General features: G+C 39.6%; 1 protein-coding gene across 1 annotated transcript; it reads left to right on the forward strand.

Moving 5' to 3' along the window:
• On the forward strand, positions 1 to 27,594 carry SPOP (speckle type BTB/POZ protein). Its single transcript, XM_050911920.1, has 11 exons — positions 1 to 98; positions 2,667 to 2,738; positions 15,080 to 15,222; positions 15,590 to 15,711; positions 17,370 to 17,521; positions 17,627 to 17,754; positions 21,389 to 21,566; positions 22,156 to 22,211; positions 22,670 to 22,792; positions 26,386 to 26,528; positions 27,277 to 27,594. Exons 3-11 carry the CDS (start codon positions 15,145 to 15,147, stop codon positions 27,419 to 27,421), a joined length of 1,125 nt encoding a protein of 374 aa, XP_050767877.1. The 5' UTR covers positions 1 to 98; positions 2,667 to 2,738; positions 15,080 to 15,144; the 3' UTR covers positions 27,422 to 27,594.
• The last annotated feature ends 219 nt before the right edge of the window (positions 27,595 to 27,813 follow it).

Genomic DNA, 27,813 nt, shown 5'->3' on the forward strand with positions numbered 1-27,813 from the left:
AGCCACCGCACCTGCTTGGGACAGGGCTTCTCGGGCTTCGCAGCCTGCCTCGGAGCAGGGCTTCCTCCGGCGGTAGGAGTCACTCGTAGGGCCAGGAGGTAAGAGCTGTGGGGAAGGGGGCAGGAGTTGAGAGGAGAAGAGGGATCGGTAGCTCGGCTGGGGAGAAGGGTGCGAGCGAGGGAGCAGGGCCTGAGGGGGGGAGAGGTGTGGCAGGGAAAAGTTGGGGGGAGGCCTGGTTAAGGGATTCCTAGAGATCCCCAGGCAGGGATAGAGGTTCGGTGGGGTGCCAGGAACTAAGGAGACACGAGTGGGAGAAAGGAAATAAGGGCTGGAGTGGAAAAACTGAGATGACTAACAGCATAGCCAAGTAAGGGGTGACAGGTTGTAGCTTCGCCGCTGAGGACTGCGAGGCACATTTCTAAATCAGGAGAGAACTTGGTCTTCGTATGAATTGGACCCCAGGGTGTCTGGGATCAGTACTGGTATTTCTTAGCTGTGTCTCAGGCCTGTAGTGGTGTTTAAAGGAAATGGTGCATCATCATGCAGTATGGAAAGGCAAAAGAATTCCCTTTCACAGTTAAATGTGTCGCTAATGCCATGTGATAGCAGAGTGCTAGTGCTTGCTACAAGCATTATCTTGATTAGTGATAGATGGTATAATAAAGGTAAAATATTATTCCTGTAGTATTTGCCAAGCTGCCTGTGAAATGGAATTGTCTTTTTCTGACAGGAGTTTTTAGAGGGGAGAGAAATATAGAATGTAATGTTATTTGTTGTCATTTTTCTGTAACTCAGCATTATTAAATGTGTTTACATTTGTGATTGTAGAGCATCATCGTGACATAATGAAAACGAATACTTTTTTGTGATTTCATTTTTTCTCTTTGCCTTTGGAGTTCTAAGTGGTTATGTCTGGGGTGGCTTGATGTGAAGCCCTATAAAAGTCTGAAGAATTACACTATTATTTATGCTTTATAAAGTAGAACTCTTTGGTTATAAGAAAACCTAAATTAGTTAAGTAAAACATATAACTGGCTTGCTTCTTTTTCAGTGATGTTTTCTAACCAGATGCCCAGAATGATTTGGTTTCATTATGTCACTTGTTTCATTGTTACCTGAAGTAAAAATAGATTTTTTTTTCTTAATGGTACTTTGTCATGGATGGGTATCGAGATCAGGACAACATGATAGCAGAAGTACATTGCAAGCTGTCATCCTGTCACTGTATCAGTAGAGGACAGTAATACAAAACTGTACCTACCATAAGATCGTAGCAACTACTGTCAAATCTGATATCCTGATTTACTTGAGTATAGTTAGCACTATTATAAAACTAATTGTGTTTCCTCCCCGAAACCTCCAGGATTTGCACATAGATACAGATCAGGTGCGAGTTAAAATGGAAGGGGTTTTGGTTTGACACATGGTCTCAGTGAGCGGTACCATCACTGATTGCACAGATCACAGTGGAGTGCTTAAAGAATACTACTTCTTGTGTAATTGATCTTACAATTTGCTGACGTTTTAACATGGAGAAAGTACCAGTACTGGCAATAGTATTAGGGTGGTTAGACTTGATAAATGTTAAAAACAATTCCATTCACCAGAGTCTTCTCTGAGTTAGTTGCCACTGAGCCAGCTTGACCAATGTGGGGGGAGGTTTAGGGTTAATCTCTGAACTGCAGCTGAGCCTCTAGACGGACCTAGTGTTAGGTATGTACTGTGAACTGAGTTTGTTGCCCTGCGTGATTTTTCTAGATACCGATCCAGTTTACAATAAGAGGGACTTACCAGCTTTATTCTTGGCACACCCTTCTGTTCAGCGTTTTACTCGTGGGGCTTGCCATTCCACTGCCTGGTTCACTGTGGACCTGTAAACTTGAAATCATCTGCTTCATTTCTTCCTGAACGTTATTTCTGCAAAATTGGGCATAAAGCTGAGAAAGATAGCTATTTCTTGTACAATCAGGAGCTATTGCTGTGTTACTGGTTGCATTCATAGTTCCATGCCTGGAAGTATCCACTGTAATTTTGTAAAATTCCTTCTCTCCTCCCAGCTTTGGCTCGATTTTCTGCACGGTTGGAGTATTATGTAAGATCTTGCTGTATTCCTCCAACCTCTGACTGCTGGTGTTTCCTACTCAGCACAGAGAGGAAATACAACAAAAATCTGTTTAAAAACAAAAAAAACCAACCCCCCAAAAAACCCAAATGAAAAAAAAAAACAACCAAAAAACCTTTATTGAGAGTGTTGCTTTTTGATTCTCAGTTGATAAGCTGCTACTGCATTGTCTTGTACTTTGTACTTGAGAGACCTCTTAAATAAAGCATGTGAAAAAAAACTTAAATAAACTTAAATAAAGTTCTAGAAACAGGAAACTAGCATGAGATTAAAGTATTTGTACCCTTGAGGAGGCAAAGAAGCTGTTGTTTTTCAGAAACTATATCTGTAAATATATGAGAACTTCTTTTCTTGGTTTCACGTTGTTAAGTGTCCCTTTACTGAACTCTGTAGCAGCGTTTTGGAAGGAAGGAGTTGAGTGATTCTGGAATTCTCTTCCTCTTTGCTGATGTACATAGCTGAGAACTCGAGAAAATACGTAGCACACATGAAATGTAATTTGTGGGTTGTTTTGTTTTTTTTTTTTCCCCCTCCACATTTTTAGGACCGAAAAGATGCAGAACCACTGACTGTATAGCAGATGCCTGGAAAAGACTTGGGAGTTCATTTTTATACTGTGAGTAAATTCTTTGGCTACAGGCAGGAGTTGCACCGTTGCATTCTGTGAGGTGTAGCTGGCCTTACAACTCCATGGATTTTTAGACATCCATAGAGTTTATAAAGTCAGGACCATGGGAGGGATTAAACACTCCAACACTAAATTCATGACTGGAAGATATTGTTTTGGCCATTGATATAGTAGAAGCCAGTAGGATACTGGTGACTTCAGATGCACTGGCTAGACAAAATAATATTAAAATTTTCATATTGAGATCTCAGTTCAGCTTTCTTCGCGTGTGTTGTAGGTCTTATTCAGTAGGTTATATTGTATGGCTGTGGGCTTTAAAAATGGCTTTCGCTAGAAATATAGCATGTATGTTGTGCGTTTCAAATTGGGTTTGATGTAATACTTGGGCTGTGAATCATATACAGTAATGTTAATGCTTTTAAAAAATTGATCCAACTTCTGATAACAGAAATAATTTTCCAGCAAAAAACTATGCCCTTCTGCACACCTTTAAGAGACTTGCATACAGAAAAAGTCAGAATATTAATTTGAAAATATGCTCATTTAAGCATTTTAAATATTTAGGAATCTCTTAAGTTCAGTGATACTGTTTCTGAAAATATACTGGAAGGTTTAGAACTCTAAACATTTTATTGCATATTCAGAAACATTTCATGTCGCATCATGTGTAAACTTACAGGGTATAGTTGGACACTAGGATACTTAAATTGCTGACTGATAGTTTAAAGTATTCTGAATCACTACTTTTTCTTTGGCATTAACATGCCACCCTTTGAATTAATAGAGGTACAGCTGGAACACTTTCATATGTGTGACGTCAGAGATGCCAGTGACATCTATATAGCATCAATCTGAAGAGACTGATGTGATGTTCTAAAAATGGAAACTGTATCTTCTGATGTTAAACAGAACTTTAAAAATTACACTTTTTTAGCTATGAATATGCAGGAACGATGCTTGTAGAGGCTCACAAAATGATTTCTGGGACTTAAGCAGTGATGTGTAGTTGTTCAGGTTTTTCTTCCTCCTTTCCATGAAGTCTAAGTCCTCGTATTTACCAATAAACAGCTATCTCCAAAATGAGCATAACATGTGAATATCTCTGTTAGGGCTGTGACAAGAACTGATACTTAAGCAAAATTGCGTGGGCAGAGAAGATGGTCTAGAAAAACTTACTGATCTCAGAGCCAAACAAGAAGTAGAAGTTTGCATACAGGACTTGATCAGTTGAAGAAGTAATTTAATTTAAGAATATGTGTATTTTTCTAAGTGTGGCTGTAGTTACTGTTCTGACCACATTCTTTGCTCGTTGCTGCAGAAATTTGTTCAACAGATCATAAATCAGATCATAATTGTATATAGCAACTTTTCTCTAATAGCAGTGGTTTACTAGTGGGAGACTTCCCAAGATTATTTCTTCAGCTCAGATTTTAAAGCTAGTGAGGCCTCACTTACCTTCTCTTAAAAAGAAATCCTTTTTAATTTTTATTTTTTATTTAAAATAGTGAATTTGCCTTTGTGTCTCAAAGAAAAGCTCAGATGACAGCCTGGTTTTAGAGACATGCTTATAGCAGTGAGACTGGAGAGCAGGTGGAGACAAATACACTAAGTCGTCTGGAGCTGCTGTATAGCAATGCAGAGAAGCTGCCTGGCTGCCTCCCAAGTGTTGCTGCATAAAGAAGCTAGAACAGACGCTGACTGCATCGATGGAAAAGTTTTCAGTTAACATGGCTAGAATCGTGCCTACAGATTAACTATGTTGACTGTTAAAGAATGTTGTCATATTCCCGCCCCTTCCCCTGTCTCCCCCCCGCTCCCCCCCGAGAATCCATTATCTTACAGTGAAGTCATCATACAGGACCTCCCTAGGATGCATAGAAGGCAGGCTGTGGTAGGCTGGGTATCCTGACCTTATAGATCTGCCTTTGTCATTTCAAAATCATCTTAAATTACACCACTCTATTGGTGCGTTCATTTCCTCAGTTGCTTTTTTGTAAAAATATGCAACCTCAACAAGTTGTGCTTAAAAATATCAGTTTGATGAATTTCTTAGAAGCGCTTGTGGGCACTAAATGAAATTCAGAGAACAGTATTTGACTACTGCACTTGAGAGAGAGACGGTTTTCTTAAGGTTTCCTGTTAGCTTGTGATTTTGTTCATACTTGTTCCCGGAGAGAAGAACAGTGTGTCAGTATAGGTGTTTGAGTCCAGAAGTTTTGAAAATTGCCGTCACATGTTGTGTTCTGCCTGACAGACCTCTGCTTTCTAGCAAGTAAGATTACAGTGAAATGACTGTCGTTTAAATTTTATATAATATAATTTTAATCAGGGAGCGCAAGCACAAGCATTACAGTAGATTATATTCAGCTGTATCCTGGAAATGTTCTGCAACATCCTTGCTTTAGGTTGGTGCCAACCTTACCAAACGTGCAAGTGTGATAAAAGTCCTAATGTTACTCGGTAGTAAAGATTTATAACTTGTGGGATTTCCAGTTGGTTCTTGGCTAGCAGATAATTGATACTTCTCTTTAGATAATATTGCCCAGTAGCTTATTGAGTTTTACTATTGATGGGGAAAATAGTAGGAAGACTTTTTAAAGTGTTTTTATAAGAACAGAAGGGGTAACAGGAAGAAAACAAAAGCAACAAGAATTGGTTCTTCTTTGAGGCGGGACATGGTTTATGGAGATGGCTTGTTGGTGTAAAAAGGGAAATAAATGTAGGTATCTTCTGGGAATTTATTTTCATGTACCTTGACATTTACCTGTGTTTTTTAAAGATTCAATAAATGGCTTACGCCAACAACAGCTTAGAATGTATAATTAAAATTAAAAGTCAGCAAATCAGTTCCCTGTGTCCAAGATACTTCCTTTGAGATTTTTTCACTTAAAACACAAGTTACAACATTAATGCCAAAAGCAGTGAAAAGAATGCACCTTGCTACCCTGCTTCCAAAGTGTCGCTAATATAAACAGACGTATGGTAATGCCTCTGGCCCAGTCTTTTTTCCTGTTGACTAAAAACATATTAAATATAGAATGTCTAAGCTACCAAAATTTTTCTTTGCTCTTTGTCTTATTAATTCAATAATCTTGGTCTTGAATGGTTAGGATATTCAAATATGGGTGTAGGTGAATGCCATAATTGTTATTTTCAGAGTGTGATTTATGGTAAGATGTGCTTTTTTTTTTTTTAATGTTAATGTGAGTAAGATTATTAAAATTATGCTAGCAAAACCATCATGCCTTATTGAAGTCGGTGTGATATGTTTTATAGAAAACACAGCTGCTGATTTTTGAGGAAAATATAGATGGGTTGGAAGTGGAAGTTGGTTGGAATTTGATTCCCATCTCCTTCCTCTCCTTATTCCTTCTCATGTTGATGTCTGATAAGGTCAGAGAAAAGACTAAACAAAGTAACTTTGAAAATTAAGGACTCTTCCTGCCTATAAAAACAGAAGTGTCGGAGAAGCATTACCTGGTAGGATAGGCTACAAACAGGAGTCTTTTCAAGTGCTTGTAACTGCTGTTTATTATCTGTTAGAAATAAGTCCCAGAGTGAGCTTTCTGTTGGAATGAAGCAAGCGGTTGACTTCTTTTCATGCTTTTCCAAAAACCTGGGTTTGCATGCTTATTCTAAGAGTGCTTTTATTTGGCAATCATATGATCTTTACGTTTAGCAGGTTAAAACAATTCTCATAACCATTTTGAAGTCATGCTGCAATTGCAAGTAGGTGAAAGAATCCAGTAGTTTGATGTCCAGTTTTGGCCACGCATTGTAGTCTCTAAATTGATTATTTGAAAGCTTAATTTCCAGAATAATAATGGCAGAAACTGTATTTCAGCTCAAGTTGGTTTTGATAAGCTCTTAGAAATATTAACACAAGATGGCAACTGGAAATGTTATGTGAGGACTACCAGATGTTTGTATTACTGGAAAGATGATATAAATAAAAGGCTCCAGGGGGATTATAGTCTTGGTGGCTTGCTAGAGGTCAGATCTGCAATCCCATTTGAGTGCTTTAGCGGTGTTTGGTACCAGGTCTCACCACAGTAGATTGAAAAATGCAGTCCTGCTTAATTTTCAGTTTTTGCTTGTTCTCTGATTAGACATCATACCACTTAGGCATTTTCTTCCAGTTATTTTCAACTCCCCAGGAATCTGTTGGGATTTTAGAGGTGTGAGGTATTTCTAGCAGTATGTCGCTCTTACAAGAGAAGAACAATCTACAGAGGGGAGAAAAACCCCTGCTGCTGCCAGCCTGCTTGCAGAGTGAGAGGTTTCCCCAGGATGTTAGGAAGTTTTCTGGGAAAGAGTAGTTTTCATGGCTTTATCTTTTAATTTGGAAGGTGACTTACATGCTATGAAAGTGCAAATGTTTTACTTAAAAAAAAAAAAAAAAAAAAAATGCTAAAATGGCAACTGAGTTACTTGACAAGTGACAGGTAACAATTTACCCTACAAGTAGAAACTGAAGCTGTAAAATACTCTTTACGATTTGCCTGTGAGGGAGACTCTAAAAGAAAAGAGTTCACAGGCAATAACAAAATCCTTCTTTTAAAAAATAAGATCAGGTTTCTTATTGAAGGCAGAAATCTGCTCAGGCTGATTGTTTCTGTAAGACCTAAGCTGGTGTGTTGGAGTAACATTTTTCCTTATGAAAGGAGAGAAATGAGCAGGAATGGATTGGCAGGAGGGAAAAGAAAAGAGGTGAAAAGGGGAATTTGAAGAAAAAGTAGTAAGAGATTTATTTATTTTTAACATGCTTATGATCTGAATTTAAAAATTATGAGGAAGATTAACTTCTGAGGAAAAACAGTTTTGAAGATTTAAACTTTAAGCACCTCAGGATGTACCTCAAGAGGATTAAAGATGGAAGTAGAAAGAGTTAAAGAAGAGGCAAACATCTGTTGAAAATAGGAGTGGTGACTTAAACACAACAGTAACTCTAAAATAAAAAAAAGTTTTGTTTGCTTTTAAGAATTTGATTACTTTTTATATTTACTGGTGTGGATGTAGTTCTAATATACTTTGGGTAATTTATAGTTAGGGTTGGATGTGATTAAAGGGGATACAGTTTTCTGCATCTGTTCAAACACCAGCACGAAGCAGTCTTAGAAGAGCGTCAAAAATATGACTTGACTTAATGACTGAAGAGCAGAAATTTTCAGTGGAGGATTTGTTTATAAAAGCAGAAGGTTATTTAGAGAACTCTCGGCTGCTTCTTACCACCAACTTCCTCTCTCTTTCCTTGGTTTAGTTTTAGCTGTTTGCTGTTTTATCTGGTGATACTTGGGGAGGAGGGGGAAGGGATGGTAGACGGTCTACAGCTAAAGAATGGTGGTGTTTCTTTTCTTACAAAATATATGTAAAACTTGTAATTCTCCTTACAATGCTGATGTTTCACGGACAATTGTCGCATCCATTAATAATTTCTTACAAATTATGATTTTGTAGGTGACCAAGCCTTTTCTGGTTTTTTTTCCCGTTTTGTAACTAGAGCATTGGTTTAAGGGGAAAAAAATGAAAAACATTCCAAGAATGGAAAAGAAACACTTAGTTTCGGAATATTTCTTGAAGTGGAATTTTGGTTACTGAATTCTAGCGGGCTGCCAATATTCAGTGCGTTTTGAGATAACTCACTCTGTCTTATTAACTGTGTTGAAAATGATTTTTCTGGGTAACTCCTCTACTTTTCCATGATCTGGCATCTCAAAAAAAAAAAAAAAGTAATTCTGGATGTTCCAACTTGATAATGAGTTTTCTGAAATAAACTGAATTAAGGTGTGTGTGTCTGCCTTAATTAAAATCTTCCTTTTATGCAGTGTCGAGAGGGCTCTGTTGTGACCTCAGGAATTGGGCCTTCTCTAATATACTTGGCAACCTTGGGATATAATAAAAAGAAGGTACCCATCCGAGTTCCTGAATGCTACTGATGGTATAATGGGGACAACTTACAAACTGAATTAGGACTGATATATAGTGCCTTGGAATCAAGAGAAAAGCACAAGCACTCTCAACTGTTGAGAGAGATCATTTGCACTGTATTTTAAGGAAACCAGGTTATCTCTGTTGTCTCTGTCTCACAAATGAGAAGTTGTAGGTCCTTTAGCCTGGTATGCATCTTCCACTGGATGCCAGTTCTTTCCTTTTATCTCTCTGCTATGATTGTGTTGATTTTCCAGTCTGTTCTCTTATGACTGAAGATTGTAAATGAAACCCCATGTGTCATTTTGAGCTCAGCAGTTTTTTGTGGCACTCAACAGGGTACAGGTTAAGTAAGATCTTTTTTTTGGATTTAAGAGTAGAGAAGGTAGAGGAAGGTGTAATGCACGCGCTCCTGGTTTTTAGAAAGTGTTCAAGCTTAATTCACTAACCACTTTTTTGGCATAAATTATTCTTCCCTCTAATTCAGGTACAGTTAAGTCTGTATATATCCCATTCATGTTACTCCTTTATAGTTTGTTTTTTCCAGGTGGTGATGGGCTTCTTGTTGTAGAACTATTCACATTTCTTTGTTCCAGAAAGATAAGCCTCTTGCTTTTGTAAATCAGGCTTCCTATCAAGATGTAGCTTTTTGGTATTGGGTCACTTTCATCTTTCCTAAGTGTTGATTTCTAATCTTAAGTCTATTTTTATTGGCACAGATTGTTTGCTACCTTGGTGCAGTCTCTTCTACACCACCACGTTAATAATTAGACAACTTTGTGTAACCTCTGGAATTCACTGTGCCTGACTTTCAGCCTGCATTTGTAGCTAGACAAGATTTCCTGCCACACGGGAGACGTTGCAACCGGTATGGCTTGGCAGTCGTTAGCACGGGCTATGTGAATGCTTTACCCATCATTGCTTTCTTCTGTGTATGCCAAGTAGGAAGAGTGGTATGAAGTGCTGTTTAGTGTATACATTAAAATCTGAAAATTTACTCATTTTGTTCATCCACTAGTTAGATAGCGTTGCATCCCAGTTTGCTCTTTCAGTTAACTTGCCCTTTTTTTTTTCTTTTCTTCTTTTTCTTTCTTTACAGCAGCGAATTCAGACCTTCCATTGTCCTTTCCATGGCTTTGAAGAATGCAGGAAGATAATGGTCTTTTCCTGTGCTTCTGTATCTCATCCCCTTGTTTTATTGCTCCAATTATCTTTGTCCTGTTCCTTTTCTCTGCACTTTGTGCTGTTCTTGGATAGTCTTTGATACGTTGCTGGTCCCCGAAGCAACCACCCCAGTTTTTGAAACACTTAATTAAAAATATACTTCTTTTACAGACTTCTGTAAGTTATCTTTTGCCGAATAAAACTTACTGAAAACGAATATACTTGGAAATTTCTGGTGTAAACTGCTGGTTTCTTAAAAGGTAGTTGATTTATCTTAAGAAGTAGAAATTGACAGGCTGTTTAGCAAAAGTCTAGTAATTTTGAGGCCTCTTCTAGAATATTTGTTGAGTTGATATTCCCCACCTCTCTCAGGTCAAGTCTCTGCTGCTCACAGAGTAGTTTTGACTGTTGATGCCTACAGTAGATGAAGTTTTGAGCTGAGATGTCTTGGTACAGCTGCTAAGTCAGGAGGTAATTATGAGGACAAAGTGGCAAGGGAACATTTCCTGTGCTTCAAAAAGGTCTGATCTGGCTCTGGTTCTTAGATAAAATGTCTTCATCTGGAAGTGGTTGTGAATGAGGTGAGAATTATTCTTTTTCTTAACTGTAATCTTAACTATGTCCAGAGACAAGTGCTGTTTGTTACTTATATCCAAGGAAGTAAGAGACTCACAGACTGTACGTGGGCTCACAGGGGTCCATAAGATAATATTTTGTATTTTGTTTCCTGTGACTTGATATTTATGCCTGTACTTTGACAAGTTTGTGCCTGCCTCTCCTGGCCAGAAAGAATTTTGATATCCAAACTGTTTACAAAATGTTTTCCTAAAACCTCTGCCTGCAGCGCTTTTTAATTGACTCCTAGTTCAGAGGTGCCAGCACTGTTAGTGAAGAAGTGTGAACTGGTGAAGTATTACGTGTTCATTAGCAAATAAACACCGGAGGTGCCCTACTGATTTCAGAAACTTAACTTTACCTTAAGTCAGCTGTGGTTCCTTTTAAAATGCATTTAATATTGGTCCATGCCAGAAGAACGATTCAGCATTTGAAGGTGGAACAGCACATGGCAGTTTCTAAGGCACACTTCTAAGGATATATTTCAGTGACCTTTTATGTGCTTCCCCTGTTAGTGTGCTTGCTAAGCAAGGCAAGCGGTGAGTTTTTCCTTACTGGTAATTTTTGCAAAAGGCACTGATAGATATTACCTGTTTATTACCTTTATGACTTGCTGCAGCAGTAAAAGTACCGGTGATGTCATTTGATGACAAGTGTTTGATGGTTGATTGCTGTATTGAGCTAGGGGTATGATGGAGTTTAACATCTTTTTTTAACTGTATTTAACTGCCTCACAAAGCATCTGTAGAAAGCTTTGACATACCAGACTGAAAGAATTTTCCAAATAATAGAAAATCTTTAAAATCTAGAACCTTTGCCCCCTTTGGGCCATTTTAAAAGCATAACAAATGACGTGCTGGCATGCAGCAATTCTATTAGCACGTTGTTGTAACTTTTATTACCACCTGCCTATCCAAGCCATCTGGGAGGAAAGGATGTAACATATAAAAGTGACAGTTACTCAGAGGATATTAAATAGTCCTGTGTATCTCATGCTCATAAATTTGTCTTGCCTTTAGACCACAGAAGCTTTCTAAAACTTCTTTGCATATGTAAGATGGAGGTAATATTTAGGTACATCTTAAAATCCTGTTGAAATACAGAAAGAAGCTGTTAAAGTTTCGATTTTTGCATCACATGATTATCTATTTCCTTCCCCAATTATATGATTGATGGCTACAGCCTTCTGGAGTTTGCTCCTTGGAGACCAGTGAAAGGTACAGGGATGTAGGATTAACTTCTGCCCTCCATTCAGGAAACCGTTCAACTTCTCGGGGTGTTCCAACAGGCTTGATGAATGTGCCATTGTAACATAACAAGTTGTTGTTGTCGTCTCTTTCCCTCCTCATTAATCCCTCATTTTCATGCCATAAAGGGAGATGTTACCACTACATTTACCAATTTGTCTTCAAGAAGGACCCACTGGAGTCTTTCAACTGCTTTATTACCTTTAGCGTTAAACCACTTCTCTAATATGTGTGTAGAGATACTTAATTGCTTCAGTTTACCTGGAAGTAGAAGTCTTCTTACAGAAAGCTACTTGTTGTTGATAGATACCTTATGTGGAAATTGGTTCCTTATCTGAACTGTTCTGGATCTGTTCCTTGTAATTATTCTGAAGCCAGGCAAGGAGAACAGCGTTGTGGCCTCACAGAGTCGCCGGGAAGATGCTGATCAGACACTGCTGCTGACTCTCCGGCCATTCCTCACATGGAGCTTTAGGGTGTCTCGCAGTGATGGGCTGTGCCCAAAATCCCTGTTAGGAGGAAGATGGAGTAGGTTGTTGTGGCTTGAGGTTTAATTCACACCTCTGTTTTGGCCAGGTATACGGAGAGACGTAGGGAGGGCCATAGCGCCGTTGTTTCAGAGAATTCAAAAGTTATTTTAACCAAGTTATTTTTACATCTTTTCTTCATCCCTCTAATGCTTCTTAAATAAAAGTTGCATTATTTCTCACTCTGCATAAGAAAGGATTTTAAAAGAGACTGGAATACTTCCATGTTGTGAGTAGTTTGAGTAAAAAGGTGTTAGTTAAAAACGAAAATCACTGAAACTAACTACAATTTTAACAACAACAACAACAAAAAAACTAATTTCACGTCCCACTCTTGTGTTTTCTTTATTCGTTGTGCTTTCTTCTGGTGAAACCTTTTCATTAGGCTTTGCATCTTGTTGCTCAGCGTGCAGACAGGTTGCCGTCAGTGAGGAGGTGAGCTTAAGAAACTTCATCCTTTCCCTGGCTGCTTATTCTCTCATGAGTTTGTGTCCCAGTTGTTTGTGCCTATGCTATATAACAAATCACTGAAATAATGTAGATTAAAAATAGCTGTGAACAGAACGATGTAACTAACAGTCTGGGTGGAATTCAGCAGTGCTTCTGTGACCCCGAGGGGAAGAAAAAATCTTGGGTCTCTCTTGCCCATAGACTAAAACTAGCAAAAAGGCATCATTTCCCCAGCCATGGGGAGGAGGAGGTGTTTCTTGCTGCTTGTGCTGGAATTTCAGGTTTTGTCTGTCCCCCAAAGAAGTGTGACTGGAGACAGTGAAGCGATAACGTCCTAATGTTGCCCATGGAAGGGCAGTTAGCTAAGTATTCAAAAGTAGTGTCTGCTAATTTTGGCTTAATTTGAATGACACAAGAGTGGTATAATTGAATTTCTTTGGAGGACTTGTGGTAATTTTAAGTTTAATGTAATAAAACCTGCAGCAAGTACCTAAAGTGCATGTCGATGTCCCTTTCTTTTTAAAATGTTGACTTTAAAAATCACCATTTTAAAAATTTTTTTTCCCCCTCATTCCACATGCACAGCACAAACCGCAAATGCAAGAAGTTTGTAAAGCAGTTTGATCTGAGAGCACTCAGTTTTACATTAGTGCTAGCTGTTTGCAGTTCAGATCTCATGGAGTTAGTTGTTTGCCCCTGAGCTTTGCTCTGGGAAATAAATTTCCATCGAGTTAAGTGTGTATCTTTAAGTACACCATCGAATGTACACCATTAAATGCACTTCCATCGAGTTAAGTGTGTATACAGGGTTAAATACTTACTTCTTAGCTCCTGATAGCCAGTATCTCTTTTTCACTGTTTACATGGGCTCACTTGTGCTTTTTTAAAGGAAATTAAACTTGAAAAAAAACCTACTCTTGTTTTACAGGTAGATAATGCCTGTGTGCCAGTATTTCCAGGTTCTTTCTGAAGGTGCATGGAACTCAGAACCCGAGTACACAGCTGTAAACTGGAGTGGAGGTTGCTGTGAGCCTTGCTTGGCAGAGGTCTGGTCTGCAGCTGGAGCCTGCACTCAAATCCAGACCTGCCCTGCAACTGTGCTTAAAGACTCCAAATTATGTTGATAGCAGTTTGGAATTATGTGCATATATGTTGATGTGCTTATTGTGAACATTCTCCTGTTGGTTTGAGGTGTGAGATTTTTAGATGTATGCTTTCTACCATTTCCTTTCAACGACTAATGAAAGGAAAGGCTCTCAGCCTTCCTCAAGAGCGTGAGCCTGTGTTACCTTTCTCCCCCAACAAACCTCAATATAAGTCTTTGTATTTAAAGCAGTTTGTATCGCAAGCTAACAATTTTATGTCTTTTACCCTTTTTTTTTATCCTTTCGAGTTCAAAACTAACAGCAATGGAGTTCTTGTGGTTCACTGGCTGTCCTGTGCAGTAAGAGGAAGGCAGATAAATATGACAGAAAGTGTTTAGCAGAAGGCTAAACTGTAAGGCATGTGATGCTTTATATCTGCCAAATTTATGAATCCTCATTTCCAGCTCATCTTTGAAGATGTTTGGTGTATCTGCCTTAGGGATCAGGACTCAGAAGTCAGAGATGGGTTGATTATCCTATTTTGTTTTAAAACCTCCCTTCTGGTAACTAGGTGCCTGTTTTATCAGTTGTGCCTGTGTATTCATTCAGGTGTGTTGCAGTGGTTTTAACCCCGTATGTTCTCTGCAGATGACAATTTGATTTGGCACTTAGAAGTTGGGAACTTCACTAGCATATAAAGGCAATGAGAATTTCCCTCTGGCCAAAGGGATTCGGTTTGAAGTAGAGAAATCATTACCAACACCTTCCCTAATAGTAAGGCTTCAGGAGAAGGTTTAAGCTGTAGGAAATTATTCTGTTGATGTTACCGGAGTAACTCGGAACCTAGGGGTTTGTTTTGCTGTTGAGTTTGGGTTGCACGTTGCTACCTGTAGCTCTTTCAGATTAAGAACTTCATTCGTCAAATCCGATCTCTGATAGTCTGAGACTCTCAAAATGAAAATACGGAGTAAGTAGTGAGTTGAAATGGTGGCCTCAGGGTAAAGTGGTAAATCCCAAGTCAAGTTGGGAGTCTCCTATTTGAGTCTTGGACTCCTTAAAGGAAATTATATGCTAGGCTTACTCCTATAAGGAGCTGCATATTGAAAGAATGAGTGGAGGTGGTATATCCCTCTTCAGAAAACATATGGTAACACTTTAAAATGTTTAAATATAACATCATATTTTGAAGATTCCAGGGGGGAGGGATAAAGCGTGATGACTTTAACTTGTGTCCCATGAGACTTAACAGCACTCCTGAAGTTTTTTTTCTTTGTTCTTAGTTTTGGGTTTTTTCTCTTTTTGGGGACTGACAGGGTGAAGATCAATTATAAATTTCTTCTGCTGAGTTGTGAAATTCTGTTTAATCTTCAAACTGGCGATGTCAAGGGTGCCGAGTCCTCCTCCTCCGGCAGAAATGTCGAGTGGACCTGTAGCAGAGAGCTGGTGCTACACTCAGGTAAGTCTACACTGTGCTGAGATATTCTTGGAAGTAACACGATTAAAACCTGTGGTAAGAAATTTATTCAAAACAAGTTTAGAGTCTGAATTTTCAGATGATGCCATGCTTGCTAATAACGGACATTCACCAAGGCAACAGCAGAATGTTAGCCTCTGCCCTTGGCGGAACTTTGGAGGAGGCAGTTGGAGAAGTTGGAGTGGTCCAGCTGCCACTGCCAGCCATTTCCAGACTCTCTTGTCTTGTGCTTGGGGGTTATTTGTCACGCAAGTGACTCAGTAAAACTTCCAGGTTTTCAGTTTTTGTCGTTAAGATGGACGAGGTGGATGAGGATGAGCCTAAACCGCCTATTATCCTCTGTTTTAAGATCAAGGTGGTGAAGTTTTCCTACATGTGGACCATAAACAACTTCAGCTTCTGCCGAGAAGAAATGGGTGAGGTCATCAAAAGCTCAACCTTTTCATCTGGAGCCAATGATAAACTCAAATGGTAAGAAATAGAGCAGAGAAGTTCACCCTGTTTGTACAACTATGTGAAAGGTTTTGGGGTTCTATAACAGAGGAAATATATAAAAAAATAGTTGTACTGCACACAGGTTCTTGCTTCCTTGGATGTACAACATATGCATAGGGAGAAAGTACTCTTGCTTCAGCATAGTGTTTGGGCACGCAAAACAAATGTGAGGATCTGGCTGTTTGCAGTGTTTCTCAGATAATGGAAAACATCAGAAGTAATAGAAGCCATAGCTGTAAGGGAGACTACATCCTGCCTTGAAGCAGAGACGTGCCTTGGAGGATTATTAATGTCTTAAGTTGGGGGTTCTTTGACTGATATTTATCTTAACAAGTTCTTATAAGCCAATGAGAGTCCACAGCCAGTGTATTCAAGCTCTATTTCAGCCTCCCAGTTTCAGTCCCTAATACTCCACGTTGTTAAAAAGATAATTTTTGCCTACACTCTAAATCCTGCAATTTAAGACTATTGCTACTGTATTACCTTTCGCTTTATGGCAACTTTTTGTGAATTCAGAGACCTAACATTGTTACTTCGATCATCTCTGTGTTCTATAAATCCTTCTGCCCAGGAGTTTCTGCTTCTTAAAGATGACATTATTTTTGCCCTTTTCCTTTCCTTTAAAGCCTTTCTTATCTTCCCTGAGTTCTCAAGTAATTTCCAGTAACTCACAGTGGACTTTGGTCAGAATGTGTATCTACTGTGAGTCGTGTCTGACCTAGTAGATCCATGGACACCTGGTTCCTTATTTCATCGCTTGTTGCTGATGTTAAGTGGTTTAGCATTTTTCTTTAAACCTCCTTAGTATAGATTGTGGCGAATCAGCCACTAAATAATTTAGTGTGTGTATATGTGATACAATTTGTGTTCCCTTCCTTTGGGTGGCAGACCTGTGCTTTCCTTGGACTGCTTTTTGTTATTAAATTACTTACCTTTATAACCTTTGCTAGTCAGATCTCATTCTAATGTCTAGATCTTTCTGACTTTTTTGTCCTTGTGTGTTTGAGCTGTTGGTCATTTGGCCTAGTTTTTGCTTCTTGTTAGATTCTGTGTCAAGTTTCAGGTCATGGAAGTGCTTATGAGTTAGCCTCTTCCTGCACTTACTACCTTTTGTTCACACAGGAGTAGTTTTCTCTTTTTGCCCTAGTATTTTGTTTTCGAGAAACTACCAGCCTTCCAGAAATCCATTTTTCCTTTCAGTTGCTTCCTGTGGAATTTTACCTACCATTTCTCTGGATTTGTCACACTTCCTCAAATCCATTGCCTCCATTCTACTATTTCTTTCACTTTCCTTTTGTGAAAGTTGACATCCAGGGTGCTTTTCAGTAATTTAAACGGTATGCCCCTCCTCTTTTCCCCCGTGTTTTTTTGAATTGGTTTGCCTGTTGTTACTGCCTGTATATTATTATCTGTCTTGGAGATGTAGCATGAGGCTGACTGTAACACACAATTCTACTCTATTTACCTATCTATTATTTCCTATCTATTATTTCCTTGTGGTTCAGTGGCTGTTAAACAGAACTTATTTGCTGTACATTTTATTGTGAAAATTCTACAATGCCCTTTCTTTGGAAGCTATGAATGACCTGCCAAAAACTGTTCATGACGTCTCATTCAGATGTCTGCTTCTACAGGTGTTTACGTGTGAACCCTAAAGGCTTGGATGAAGAAAGTAAAGATTATCTATCCCTCTATCTGTTGCTGGTGAGCTGTCCAAAAAGTGAAGTTCGAGCAAAGTTCAAATTCTCCATCCTGAATGCTAAAGGAGAAGAAACAAAAGCAATGGGTGTGTAAAAACTCTTTCTCTCTGACGGGGTCAGTTGTTTGTCTTTTGCTGTTTGATCAAGCGAGTCACTCAGCTGGTGTTTGAAGCACCATATTTTTCTTTCAGAGAGCCAGCGAGCATATCGATTTGTACAAGGCAAGGACTGGGGATTCAAAAAATTTATTAGAAGAGACTTTCTTTTGGATGAGGCAAATGGACTTCTTCCAGATGACAAACTCACTCTCTTCTGTGAGGTAAGTCTTCCTGTGCAGCTGAAAGAATAGCAGTTCCATTAGCTTAAGGTAGGTGTGACCTTATTTTTCATCATTGCTTTTAAGGAGTCAGAGGTGTCAGGAGAAATACTGGATGTTTATATGGCACTTAGATTTTATTTGTGCGTGTGTGTGTGCCTGCACCTGTGTGGCTGGTGGCTTTTTCTGTGGGTGATTCATTTCATTTCACTTCCATTTATTTTTTTGTTACTTTATATTTGTCTCTTACCTGTGATGATGATAGGAATTAAGCATGTTTGATTATCATTTCACTTCTAGTTTAGTGTTATCATCCTTCTGTTTGTACTCCTTAATTTGAAACTCACTTGGGATAATAACCAACACTAGCTCTCTAGTGGAAACTGGCCCGCCTATTACTTGCCTACTGAATAAAGAAGGGTTTTCTTTATTTTCCTAAGTGTGTCTATACAGCCAACAAAAAGAAAAATTTAAGAAAAAGGAATTTTATAGTAACCACAATTTTCTGTTCATTGTGTTGCATTTTCCTACCACTGCCTACAAAACTATTATTTCACTAATACTGATTTCAGACAAAGATGCAGACAGTTATTTCTAAAACTAGATATTTAAGTTTAGAAACCTTAATGAGCAAATTTAAACTCTCTAATTTAGTGTCTTCAGAGCTTCTGCTGTCTTACTTCCATTGTCTTTTTAACTGCAGAATACCTCCTGTAGCTGTGATTTTTGCCAGAAGACAGGTAGAACAAGTTGTTCTCTCTTTGGATCTCCTGCAGTGTTTTTTATGGGAGTCTTTTCTTTTGCTGTGTTTTCTTTCAGGAGTGAAAGAAATGCTTCAGTCAAAGTTGTTTGACAGCTGGGGTTTGGGGGGTTTTTTTGTTGTTGGGGTTTTTTTCCCCTCAGTTTTGTTTGGCCATCATAAGCATGCACATGTTTAAATTAACAAACATCTCCTAAAGGATGTGTATTCAGTCAGTAGCATAAATTATTACTGTCATGGAGGGAGCCCTTCCTTTAACACTTGTAGCAATATGGGAGGAAAAGAGGACAGTGTCTTGGATGACACCTCTGTAGGTCTGATAAAGGAGGCAGAAAACTTAAAATTGTGGAGTGAAACTCAAAAATTAATGTCTGAGAAGCGAATTTGTGAAGTGCAATGTAGATAAACCTGAGATCCACCAGTAGTCTTGGCAACTAGTACTAATTCCAGTCACTCCACTCTGTACTGAATTACTCCCTTCAAAAGCTTCAGCTCAGTGTATTCGTTTGTTCTGGATGAAGAGAAAACTTGCTGCTGGCTTCACCTGGCCTTGATATCTTTTGTTTTCTCTTTTGGTTTGTTCTACAGTATAGCATGTAAGAAATGTTAAGTTTAGTGATATCAGAGGGGAAGGTTTTGCTGCCTGGAAACAGTTTGGCAAGAACTTTCAACAGCTTGGTTTTGGGTTCCCCCCCCCCCCCCCCCCTTTTTTTTTTTTTCCTTTTTCTTCCCTGAGCTTGTAAGTCTCTTAGCATGTAAACCGGTGTGCCATATGCTCTCCTAATGCCTCCCTGCTGGCCACAGGTACCAAGTGATGCTGCTCACATCTGTACTTTCAGCAAGCATGTTTTGTATGTAGAAACTCTCTAAGGAGTTAGCAATACTGGATGTTGAGATGCTTGTTATGTGGGAATATGTGGGTGTTTTCTGTAGACCAGAAGGTTGCTGAGTGTCTCTGCTGCACCTTCTCATTGCTTTAGTAAAGTTAAAAGGAAAAAGCCTTATGCTCTCTGCTCATGTCCAGTGCTGAACACAGATAATGTCTTGCTGAAAATGCTGTTAAGGCAGAGAATGATGTTCCTTGTCAAACATTACAAATATGACCTCATTTAGTTGTCAGTTTGGGGATTTTTCAAACTCTGTTTTGCAGGTAGGGTTGATTGTTCATATCCCAACTGCGTTACTTTTTGCTGTTTAAATTATATTCCAACATCACACGTAAATATCATGCTGGTAAATCTCCAAAAAGAATGATATTCCCAAAGTTATGGTAATGGCTCTCTTCTGAGCTAGGTAGCATTGGTTCCCTTGCTAAGAAGTAGAAAATAGCTTAAGCAAAACCTTATCTATTTTGAACTCTAAGGCTGGTCACCACTTGGAATCTACCAGTCTAAACTCCTTATGTAAAAAGCCATGTAATAGATTTTCGCGCCAGTAACTGACTTTCTTTCATATATGAAGAGGATTTATTTGTTGATTTGAGACATGGTTCGCAAGTCTTTTTTTGGCTGGTCTGTAATCAGTATCGGACTCCAGCAAAGGATCTACGTCTTAGAATTCCTTTTTAATGAATCTGATGAGTTTTCGTGCATCCTTGAGTCCATGTTGCTGGTCTAGATGTCACAGGGCAAAAAGGTGATGTAGCTGTCAAATTAATGACGAAGAACACTAGCTTCTTCACATTTGTGCTGGCTAATCATTAGTGTCCTTTGGCAAGCAGCATCTTTATACAAGATGCATCTGCCATCAGAAGCCCACTGGAGGTTTCTCAAGAGTTGGGGTATGTGCTGTCAGCAGGTTTTTTTCCTTAGAAGATGCTTCTGTCATTTCTCTCACTTCATAGTTTACTTCTCCTTTTACATAACTGTGAAGCTTCCTTTGCTGTCCGTTGTTCTTCTTTGGCCATTGGTTATTAATAGAACTGAAATTTAACTTGGACTTGACAGCAAATCCAGGAAATAGTCTCATGTATGCTTCCCTGTCAGTCAGCTTCTTCCTTTATTCTTTGTTATAGCGGGGTAGTATTAGTCATTCTGATCTTTTCTAATTGGAGTCTGCTGTAGAAGGCGTATGATTTACTGCATGTTTAACAATAATGGTTTGGTGCTGAATAGGCTCTCAACGGTTCCCTTTGTGTAGGTTATTCATCAGCCAGTATGGCTACGTATGGTCCCTGCCTAACCATGTCTGCTTTAGAGCAGGTGATAAGGAATCTATCTGCCTTCCCCAAATCTTCCTAATTACTTGACATAAAGCTGCTTTTTTAAACTTACTGGTTTGGGGTTTTTTTAATTTTATTTTGGAATGTGATGGAAGCACTGAACTCTCGAAGAAATTTAGAACCAGAAGCAGCAAGACATTTGGGGGGTCAGACACTGCTCTCGCATACATATGTGGATGCAGTGCTTGGTTATAGAAGCTCTTTGTATACTTTATTTTCATTTGTACTGCTGTCTGTATTGCATTATTGATTGGGGAGGGTTTCAGAGTGTTGATAGAAGGAAAAAACTAGGTCAGGTATGGTGTCTGTAAAAGCAGAAAAATAAGGTTCCACTTCCTTAGGAAACGATCTAATAAAGTATGATTAAATTGCATAGAAGTGCTGTTAATTTGGGGTTGAGAAGAAAATCTCTGGTGTGATTTAGGACTTGGGGTAGACACTCTGCAGGAGCAGAGAACAGAGTTAAGGCAGGGTAGAAAGGATGCTTTAAAAATTGAGACATTTTTAATGATACAGTGATTCTGCTTGAGAGGTGTGGGTTTTGCTTTGCATTTCCCTTCTCCTGCCCTGGAAATAAAAACTTCCTGTAGGGAGATGAGTTTTTCCAGTGTGGATTTTTGAGGTTTTGGGTTGTTTGCTTTCTTTTCCCCCTCCAGGTGAGTGTGGTACAGGACTCTGTCAATATCTCCGGCCAGAACACTATGAACATGGTGAAGGTACCAGAGTGCCGCTTGGCAGATGAGTTGGGAGGACTCTGGGAGAATTCGCGCTTCACGGATTGCTGTCTGTGCGTTGCAGGCCAGGAGTTCCAGGCTCACAAAGCCATACTAGCAGGTCGGTATTGAGTTGGATGGGCCTTAGCGGGATAGGAGACAACTACTTGATGGCAAGTGGGTTTTTTTGAGTTACTTCGTCTTTAAAGGAGGCTTCTGCAGCTCTTTTAACTGCAGAGCTGCAGAACAAGACTATTTTGTGAACCGTTAAGGGTAGAGAAGAAATATCTACTCCATTTTTAATTGCCTATCTCCTCCTATGGCGAGGATGGTAGGAGGATTCTTTTGTGGCTGTAGTGTACTATGATGTATTCCTAAAGCATTTGTAAGGAGAAGTTAGCACATTTCCAGAGGAGTGCTTTCTTGTAAAGTCAAGAAACATACCTGACCACCGATGTACTCTTCAGCCTTGGTTGAAAGGACATAATAAATTCTCCCATACCCAATTTGAAGCTACGTCGGTTACGTTACATTATGTCACAACCTATACTTCTTTACCAGTTGTACCCAATTTGCCCTATCTGCTATAGGAGAATTTTTCCCACATTAAGTAGCAGGACAGTTGTTGAGGTGTTGGCAGGTTACACTTAGCTCCCCCTGAAGAGTAAAAGAGCATCTCTAACTGTGTTTTATTTTCCCCACTGCCATAGCACGTTCCCCAGTTTTCAGCGCCATGTTTGAGCATGAGATGGAAGAGAGTAAAAAGGTAAGTTCCTGAAGGAAGGAGAACTTCTCCAGCTAGGTGAATAGCTCTCTAGTCAACTCTTAGCATCACTGGTCAGATAACTTTCTTAGGTAGTGTTTGTGACTATTGTCACCTTGTAACTGTTTTTCTCGCATTAGATGCAGGTCTCTGCTTCAGCTGTCCTGAAGGGAGGAGGAAAGGGATCAAGGAGGCAATTGTTACCTTTGTTACTCTTGGGGAAAGAGTCTGGGGTGGGATAGGGAGAAGTAGAGAATGTGAAATACAACTTAGATTTTTTTTCTTGCTCCATCCACATCTTTTTCTTTTTTTCTTTTTTTTTTTTTTTTCTTTTTTGCAAGTAGTACACATTCTAAATAGTTTGTCTCTGTAGCAAATTTCTGAGTACCGAAAGAACTTGGGTAGAGGGAAGCCTTTAGCCTCTTGCCAGGATCTTAATAAGCTTCATTTTTCTGATACAGAATCGGGTTGAAATCAATGATGTGGAGCCTGAAGTTTTTAAGGAGATGATGTGCTTTATTTACACGGGGAAGGCACCAAATCTTGACAAAATGGCTGATGACTTGCTGGCAGCTGCTGACAAGGTACAGTTGGGATTTATGGGTGTTCAGAGAACCAGGAATGACACGCGCCTTGCTTTACACAATGCTGCAGTCAGCTTTTCATGTGATCATTGTGGTTGGGCAGTTTCTTTGAATTGGTTGTGGCTTATAGGTAAACCTGGATGTAGTATAAGATACCTATAAGATAGGATATACATATAAGATATCTATAGCTGTATAGATACGTATTTTAACATAAAACAATCAGGAATTTCTGTCTCTACTCATTTTTAAGCATTTTCTTAAAATTTCAGAGGACATCGCTATTCAACATAATCTAGCATAAGAGTGGGGGGTGAGCAGAAAATTTCGAGGTGGACCTGGCAATATTTTTTTTTAGTGTGATTATTACCAAATCTCAAAAGTAGTGTTCTATCTTGGCAAACAGGGCCTGCTTCTCCTTCTGGTCAGGCTGGTATCAGCAACTCCAAGAGATGCTCTAAAGTGATGGATAGCCAGGAGTGGGAAGGTCCTGTTGTTTATTTTCTTTTTGCAGTGGCAGTCCCTGCTGTTTATGGAGAGAAGGGGTGCACTGGAGGAAGCCCTATTGCCTAACCCGTCTGTGGTTTTGCGGGGTCCTTGCCAGGGAGGTGTCGGGGATGGTCTGACTGGAAAGCTGCTGGTAGTGCCCGTGTAGCAGGCGCAGCGCTGTGGCCTTGCCAGCCAGCCGGCCGCTGCCTCCTTCCCTTTGCAGCACCAAGGACAGAAGAGAGTGCTCTGCTGGCCAGTGAGCCGTATTAACCAGTGAAGATTCGTAATATATAACCAAAATTTTATTTCCTTTTTCTTTTTTCTCTTAAAAGTGAACTTAGTGCTGGTGAAAGATGCCAGTTTGACAGCACTGGAGACTAAAGTCCTGAATTTATCCATCGAACAGGTTCAGCACGGGTAGCAGCAGTGCAAGATTCTCCACACTGCCCTGCCAATGTGCCTCAACTCTGACCTGGAGGGACCACCTCTAGGGGTGAGAGCGTAGTTCAGTCTCCATGCTTCTTCAGTCCTTGGATTCTCTTGTGGGTGCCAGTTAGGGTGGTGGATTTTAAGATGTGGATGCATGTAACCTTGTTCCACGCAACCACCACACAGCCATCAAATTCCCTGTCACTGCGGACCTGGGCTTCATCAAAAATGCTGATTTTAGAGGTGAAATGCTCCATATGCCGTTATTAGGCCGCTGCAACTAGAATTAAAATGGGAAATAATGCAAAAAGATTCTTGGCCTGATTATAATCATTGCCACATATTTTATTCAATATTTAAAGAGTATTGATTGAGAGCTCACATACCATCTTTAACTGAGACAAGTGTAAGTAAGAAGCAGCACATTAAGGACAGAGTAGGCTTTAACTTTGAGTTTCCTGGCTTTTAATGTAGGTTTTTTTCCTTTTAAACTCATTGTGTGTCTTTTAAAAGCAGAAATAAAAAATCTTTCATGAAAGCACATAAAACATCTAATATTTACTCAAGAGACTGAAACAGCTTCTTCTGAGTTCCTCCTGTCTCTTGGGGAAAATATGTAATTAGACCAAAACCAAAACAAAGCACGTCTTCTCAACCCAGGAGATACTATTTCAGCCTCTTGGGTAAGTATGCTATTAGGTAGGGTGTTTTTTTAAAGTGTAATTAAGAAAGGGGGGAAGGGGAAATCTTGGTACCTGAGAGTAATTAGAAGCTGAGCTATTTGTAGCGAAAATCGAAGTAAAAATTGTACGTGCATGGAGGAGAATATTCAGTTTACGAAAGGAATAATTTTAAGCTTCATTTGCTGCATTTTAAGCTACTGACAGACAATAATATAAACTAATGGCTTGCCCCTGGTTTGAAACTGGTTTAGTTATTGATACAGACTAAGCAAGTAAATTTTATTTGCCTTCTCAGATGTTCTGGTGGGAGAAAACTGTCCTGGTTATGAGTGCCATGCCTCAATTGAAGTAATTATTATCACTGAGTCTTAAGTCAAAAAATGTTTTTATAATCTAAAATTATTCATTTAAATTTAATCATAATGGGATGAAAATCTCAATCAGAATATAAAATCAATTTATAGTAATAGTGCTTATCATATGGCAAGCGCTCCCGTCGTCATGCAAATGAGCCTGTTACCAGCTCTCTGGTCAGGTTGACAGAGCAGTCCTTACAAATCCGGTATCTTTTCCGAGTGCGGCCTCACATACTGAAGAACTTGTATACCATATCGTCTCTAAGTTGTCCAAAAAAGCCTTATAAACAATATGAAGGATACTCTCAAATGCAGTTATCGGTCAGATAAGAAAAAATTAACAATCTTAAAAGATTTGGTGTTTTGTTTGTTTTTTTTTTTTTTTTTAGAAATGTCACTCAATTTGAAGTCATAACGTGAAGAAGACTTAACTGTGTTTAATCTTTAGGACAATTTATGTAGTGCTAATGTTATTACTCGTATAAGAACTGCATTAGAATTGACTACTCTCCTAATCCCTGTGAAATGTAATCATGGGATCTAGAATATTCAGAACTATTCAGAAATATTCAGTTTGTTTCATCCAAAGAGCTGCAAACCCCATGGTCAGATCACACATACCAAGATTTTCAGAAGTATCTCAGTCTAACAGTTCCCAGCTATGATATTCTAAAAGACTGAGGTTTGGGGTTTGGGTTTCATTTCTTGATTAACGAGTGGCTTACAGTTTTCTGCGTGGTGACCTTTTTGAAGTCTGCCCAAGACCACTGTGTTGCTTTTGAAAATCTTGGCTGTGTCTGCGTGCTTCAATACTGACTGGAGTGCTGCAGAAAGTAGAGTGTGAAATCTATTAGACAGCACTCTTCTTCTAAGCATATCCGTTGAATTTCACAAACCATTGACATGGCCCAACCCTGTGGATCTAACAAATGTTGAGGCAAATGCACAGTTGAACGGTAGACGCTCTTAGATGGAGAATGTGAAGTTAGAACAGAGCTTCTGCCAGGGCATTACAGACATACTGTGATGTTTCGTTTCCAGCTGAACAGCCGCAAGAAATCAGGGGCATTTGTTTAACATTGTAGTAGTAAACTAGTAGCAAGTACTTGAGCAAGGCTGATCTTAATGTGCAGGTCATTAATGGCAAAGAAATTGAGTGAAAACTGCCTAAAAATCACTGGAACACCTATGGAGCATTCACTGTTAGATAGGGCTTCCCACTGAACCCGGGTAATACTGTCATGCAGTAATAGAGTGAGAATAAAGATTTGGCTTTAGCATTCTGTGCCTTGAAGTAACTGAGATAGTAAGTATTACAGGTGACCTGAAATTCTCATCTCAAAGCATGAACACGGCACCAGTAAGCCTGTAACACAAGAAGGCCGGGATGAGTGTTATGGTGGGTATGTTTCCTCTCCATTGCTTTCCTCAGGGTGGGCACATCATGATTCTCCTTGGTTTTGCTGGTCACTGCTTCTCTGAGTACAGTTCAGATGCATATAGCAAAGCAAAGAGGTCTGTTCAGCATAATAGAGTAGTTTGTTACTGAAGAGTGAAGGAGCACAAGTAAGGCTTCACGTCAGGCCTGGTTAGGTGTTTTCTTCTTTGTAACTGTACTTTGGCTTGTATTTTGCAGTATGCTCTAGAACGTCTGAAGGTGATGTGTGAGGATGCACTGTGCAGTAACCTGTCTGTGGAAAATGCAGCTGAGATCCTCATTCTAGCTGACCTACATAGTGCGGATCAACTGAAAACTCAAGCAGTGGACTTCATTAACTAGTGAGTTTACTTTTGTTCCAGGGTGCGACAAATCTAGAGGGAAGTGGTGTTTATTAGCAGTAGGGTTCACAACTTGTGAACCGTCACATGCAGGGGAGATTCTCCTCTATTATTTTTCTTTTTTAGTTCTCCCATTGTGACCCTTCATTTATCTGGCATCCCAGAAGTGGCATTGCCCTAAGGGCAGATTAGTCTTGTCCTGCTGGGACTGTTCAGAGTGTACGGCAGAACTGTCTCTGTGAGCTATTATGGATCTCTTCTGAAGATCACAAGAACTTTTAGGTAGTAGAATATCAGGTGGTCCGTGATATTGAGGGACTATTTGCAACTTGTAATTTAACAGACCTTTCAGTAGATGTAAAATGACTACTGACTACTTTGATGTCTGGAAACATTTTTAGTCCTATTTGTCAGTTAATACAGTTTTTCTCAGTACTTTCTATATAGATTTAAAATACTTCTGTGCTGAGTAGTCAGGGTAGATGAGCATTGTGTTCCTCCTGTCCTCCACCTGGGATCATGTATGTTTGAGCTTTTCATCCTCAAGTTGAAGGACTGTCCAGCATACAATTGTGCCAGCAGAGCCAAAGCTTGCAATCTTCGCAAAAGATACCTAACGTACATCCAGAGTGATCCTAAACCAGTACGCTAAAAATGTCAGGTTTCTTGAGTATGTGGAAGGAATCTATTTAGTTAATCCTTCTTATCCCCAGTTGATAACTTCAGATTTATTCTCTCTTATTTCTAGTCATGCTTCTGACGTCATGGAGACATCAGGCTGGAAGTCTATGGTAGTATCGCATCCCCATTTGGTGGCTGAGGCATATCGCTCTTTGGCCTCTGCACAATGTCCCTTTCTGGGACCCCCACGTAAGCGACTGAAGCAATCCTAAAGTTCTGTCTGTCACACCACCCCATGTTTTTCTGGAAGCAGCACCATCTGTTGCTGCTGTAACCTTGACCACCAGGTAGACAGCGAAATCTGTGGAGCTTTTACTCTGTTGTTGGGGGGAAGAGACTGCTTCGTGACACCCAGACTTTTTAAAAACAGCACCAAGTAACTTGGGGAGAGGGGGGAGGGTGGGCCTGGGGCTCTGGGGCTGTTCAACCTAACGAATCCCTGTCGCTGCATCGTCTGTGTGTTCCCTTCGACTTGGCCGAGTCAATTAAGTACAGGGTTCGGTTTAGGCACCGACCCAAGTCAGAATAACCCAGCAGTGGTACTGGGGAAAACAACGTCTCTGCGTCTGGCAGCACAGAACAAATCGTCAGATGCCTGGAGCGA

Source organism: Gymnogyps californianus, chromosome 28 (genome assembly GCF_018139145.2).
Source record: "Gymnogyps californianus isolate 813 chromosome 28, ASM1813914v2, whole genome shotgun sequence".
Taxonomy (NCBI): Eukaryota; Metazoa; Chordata; class Aves; order Accipitriformes; family Cathartidae; genus Gymnogyps; species Gymnogyps californianus.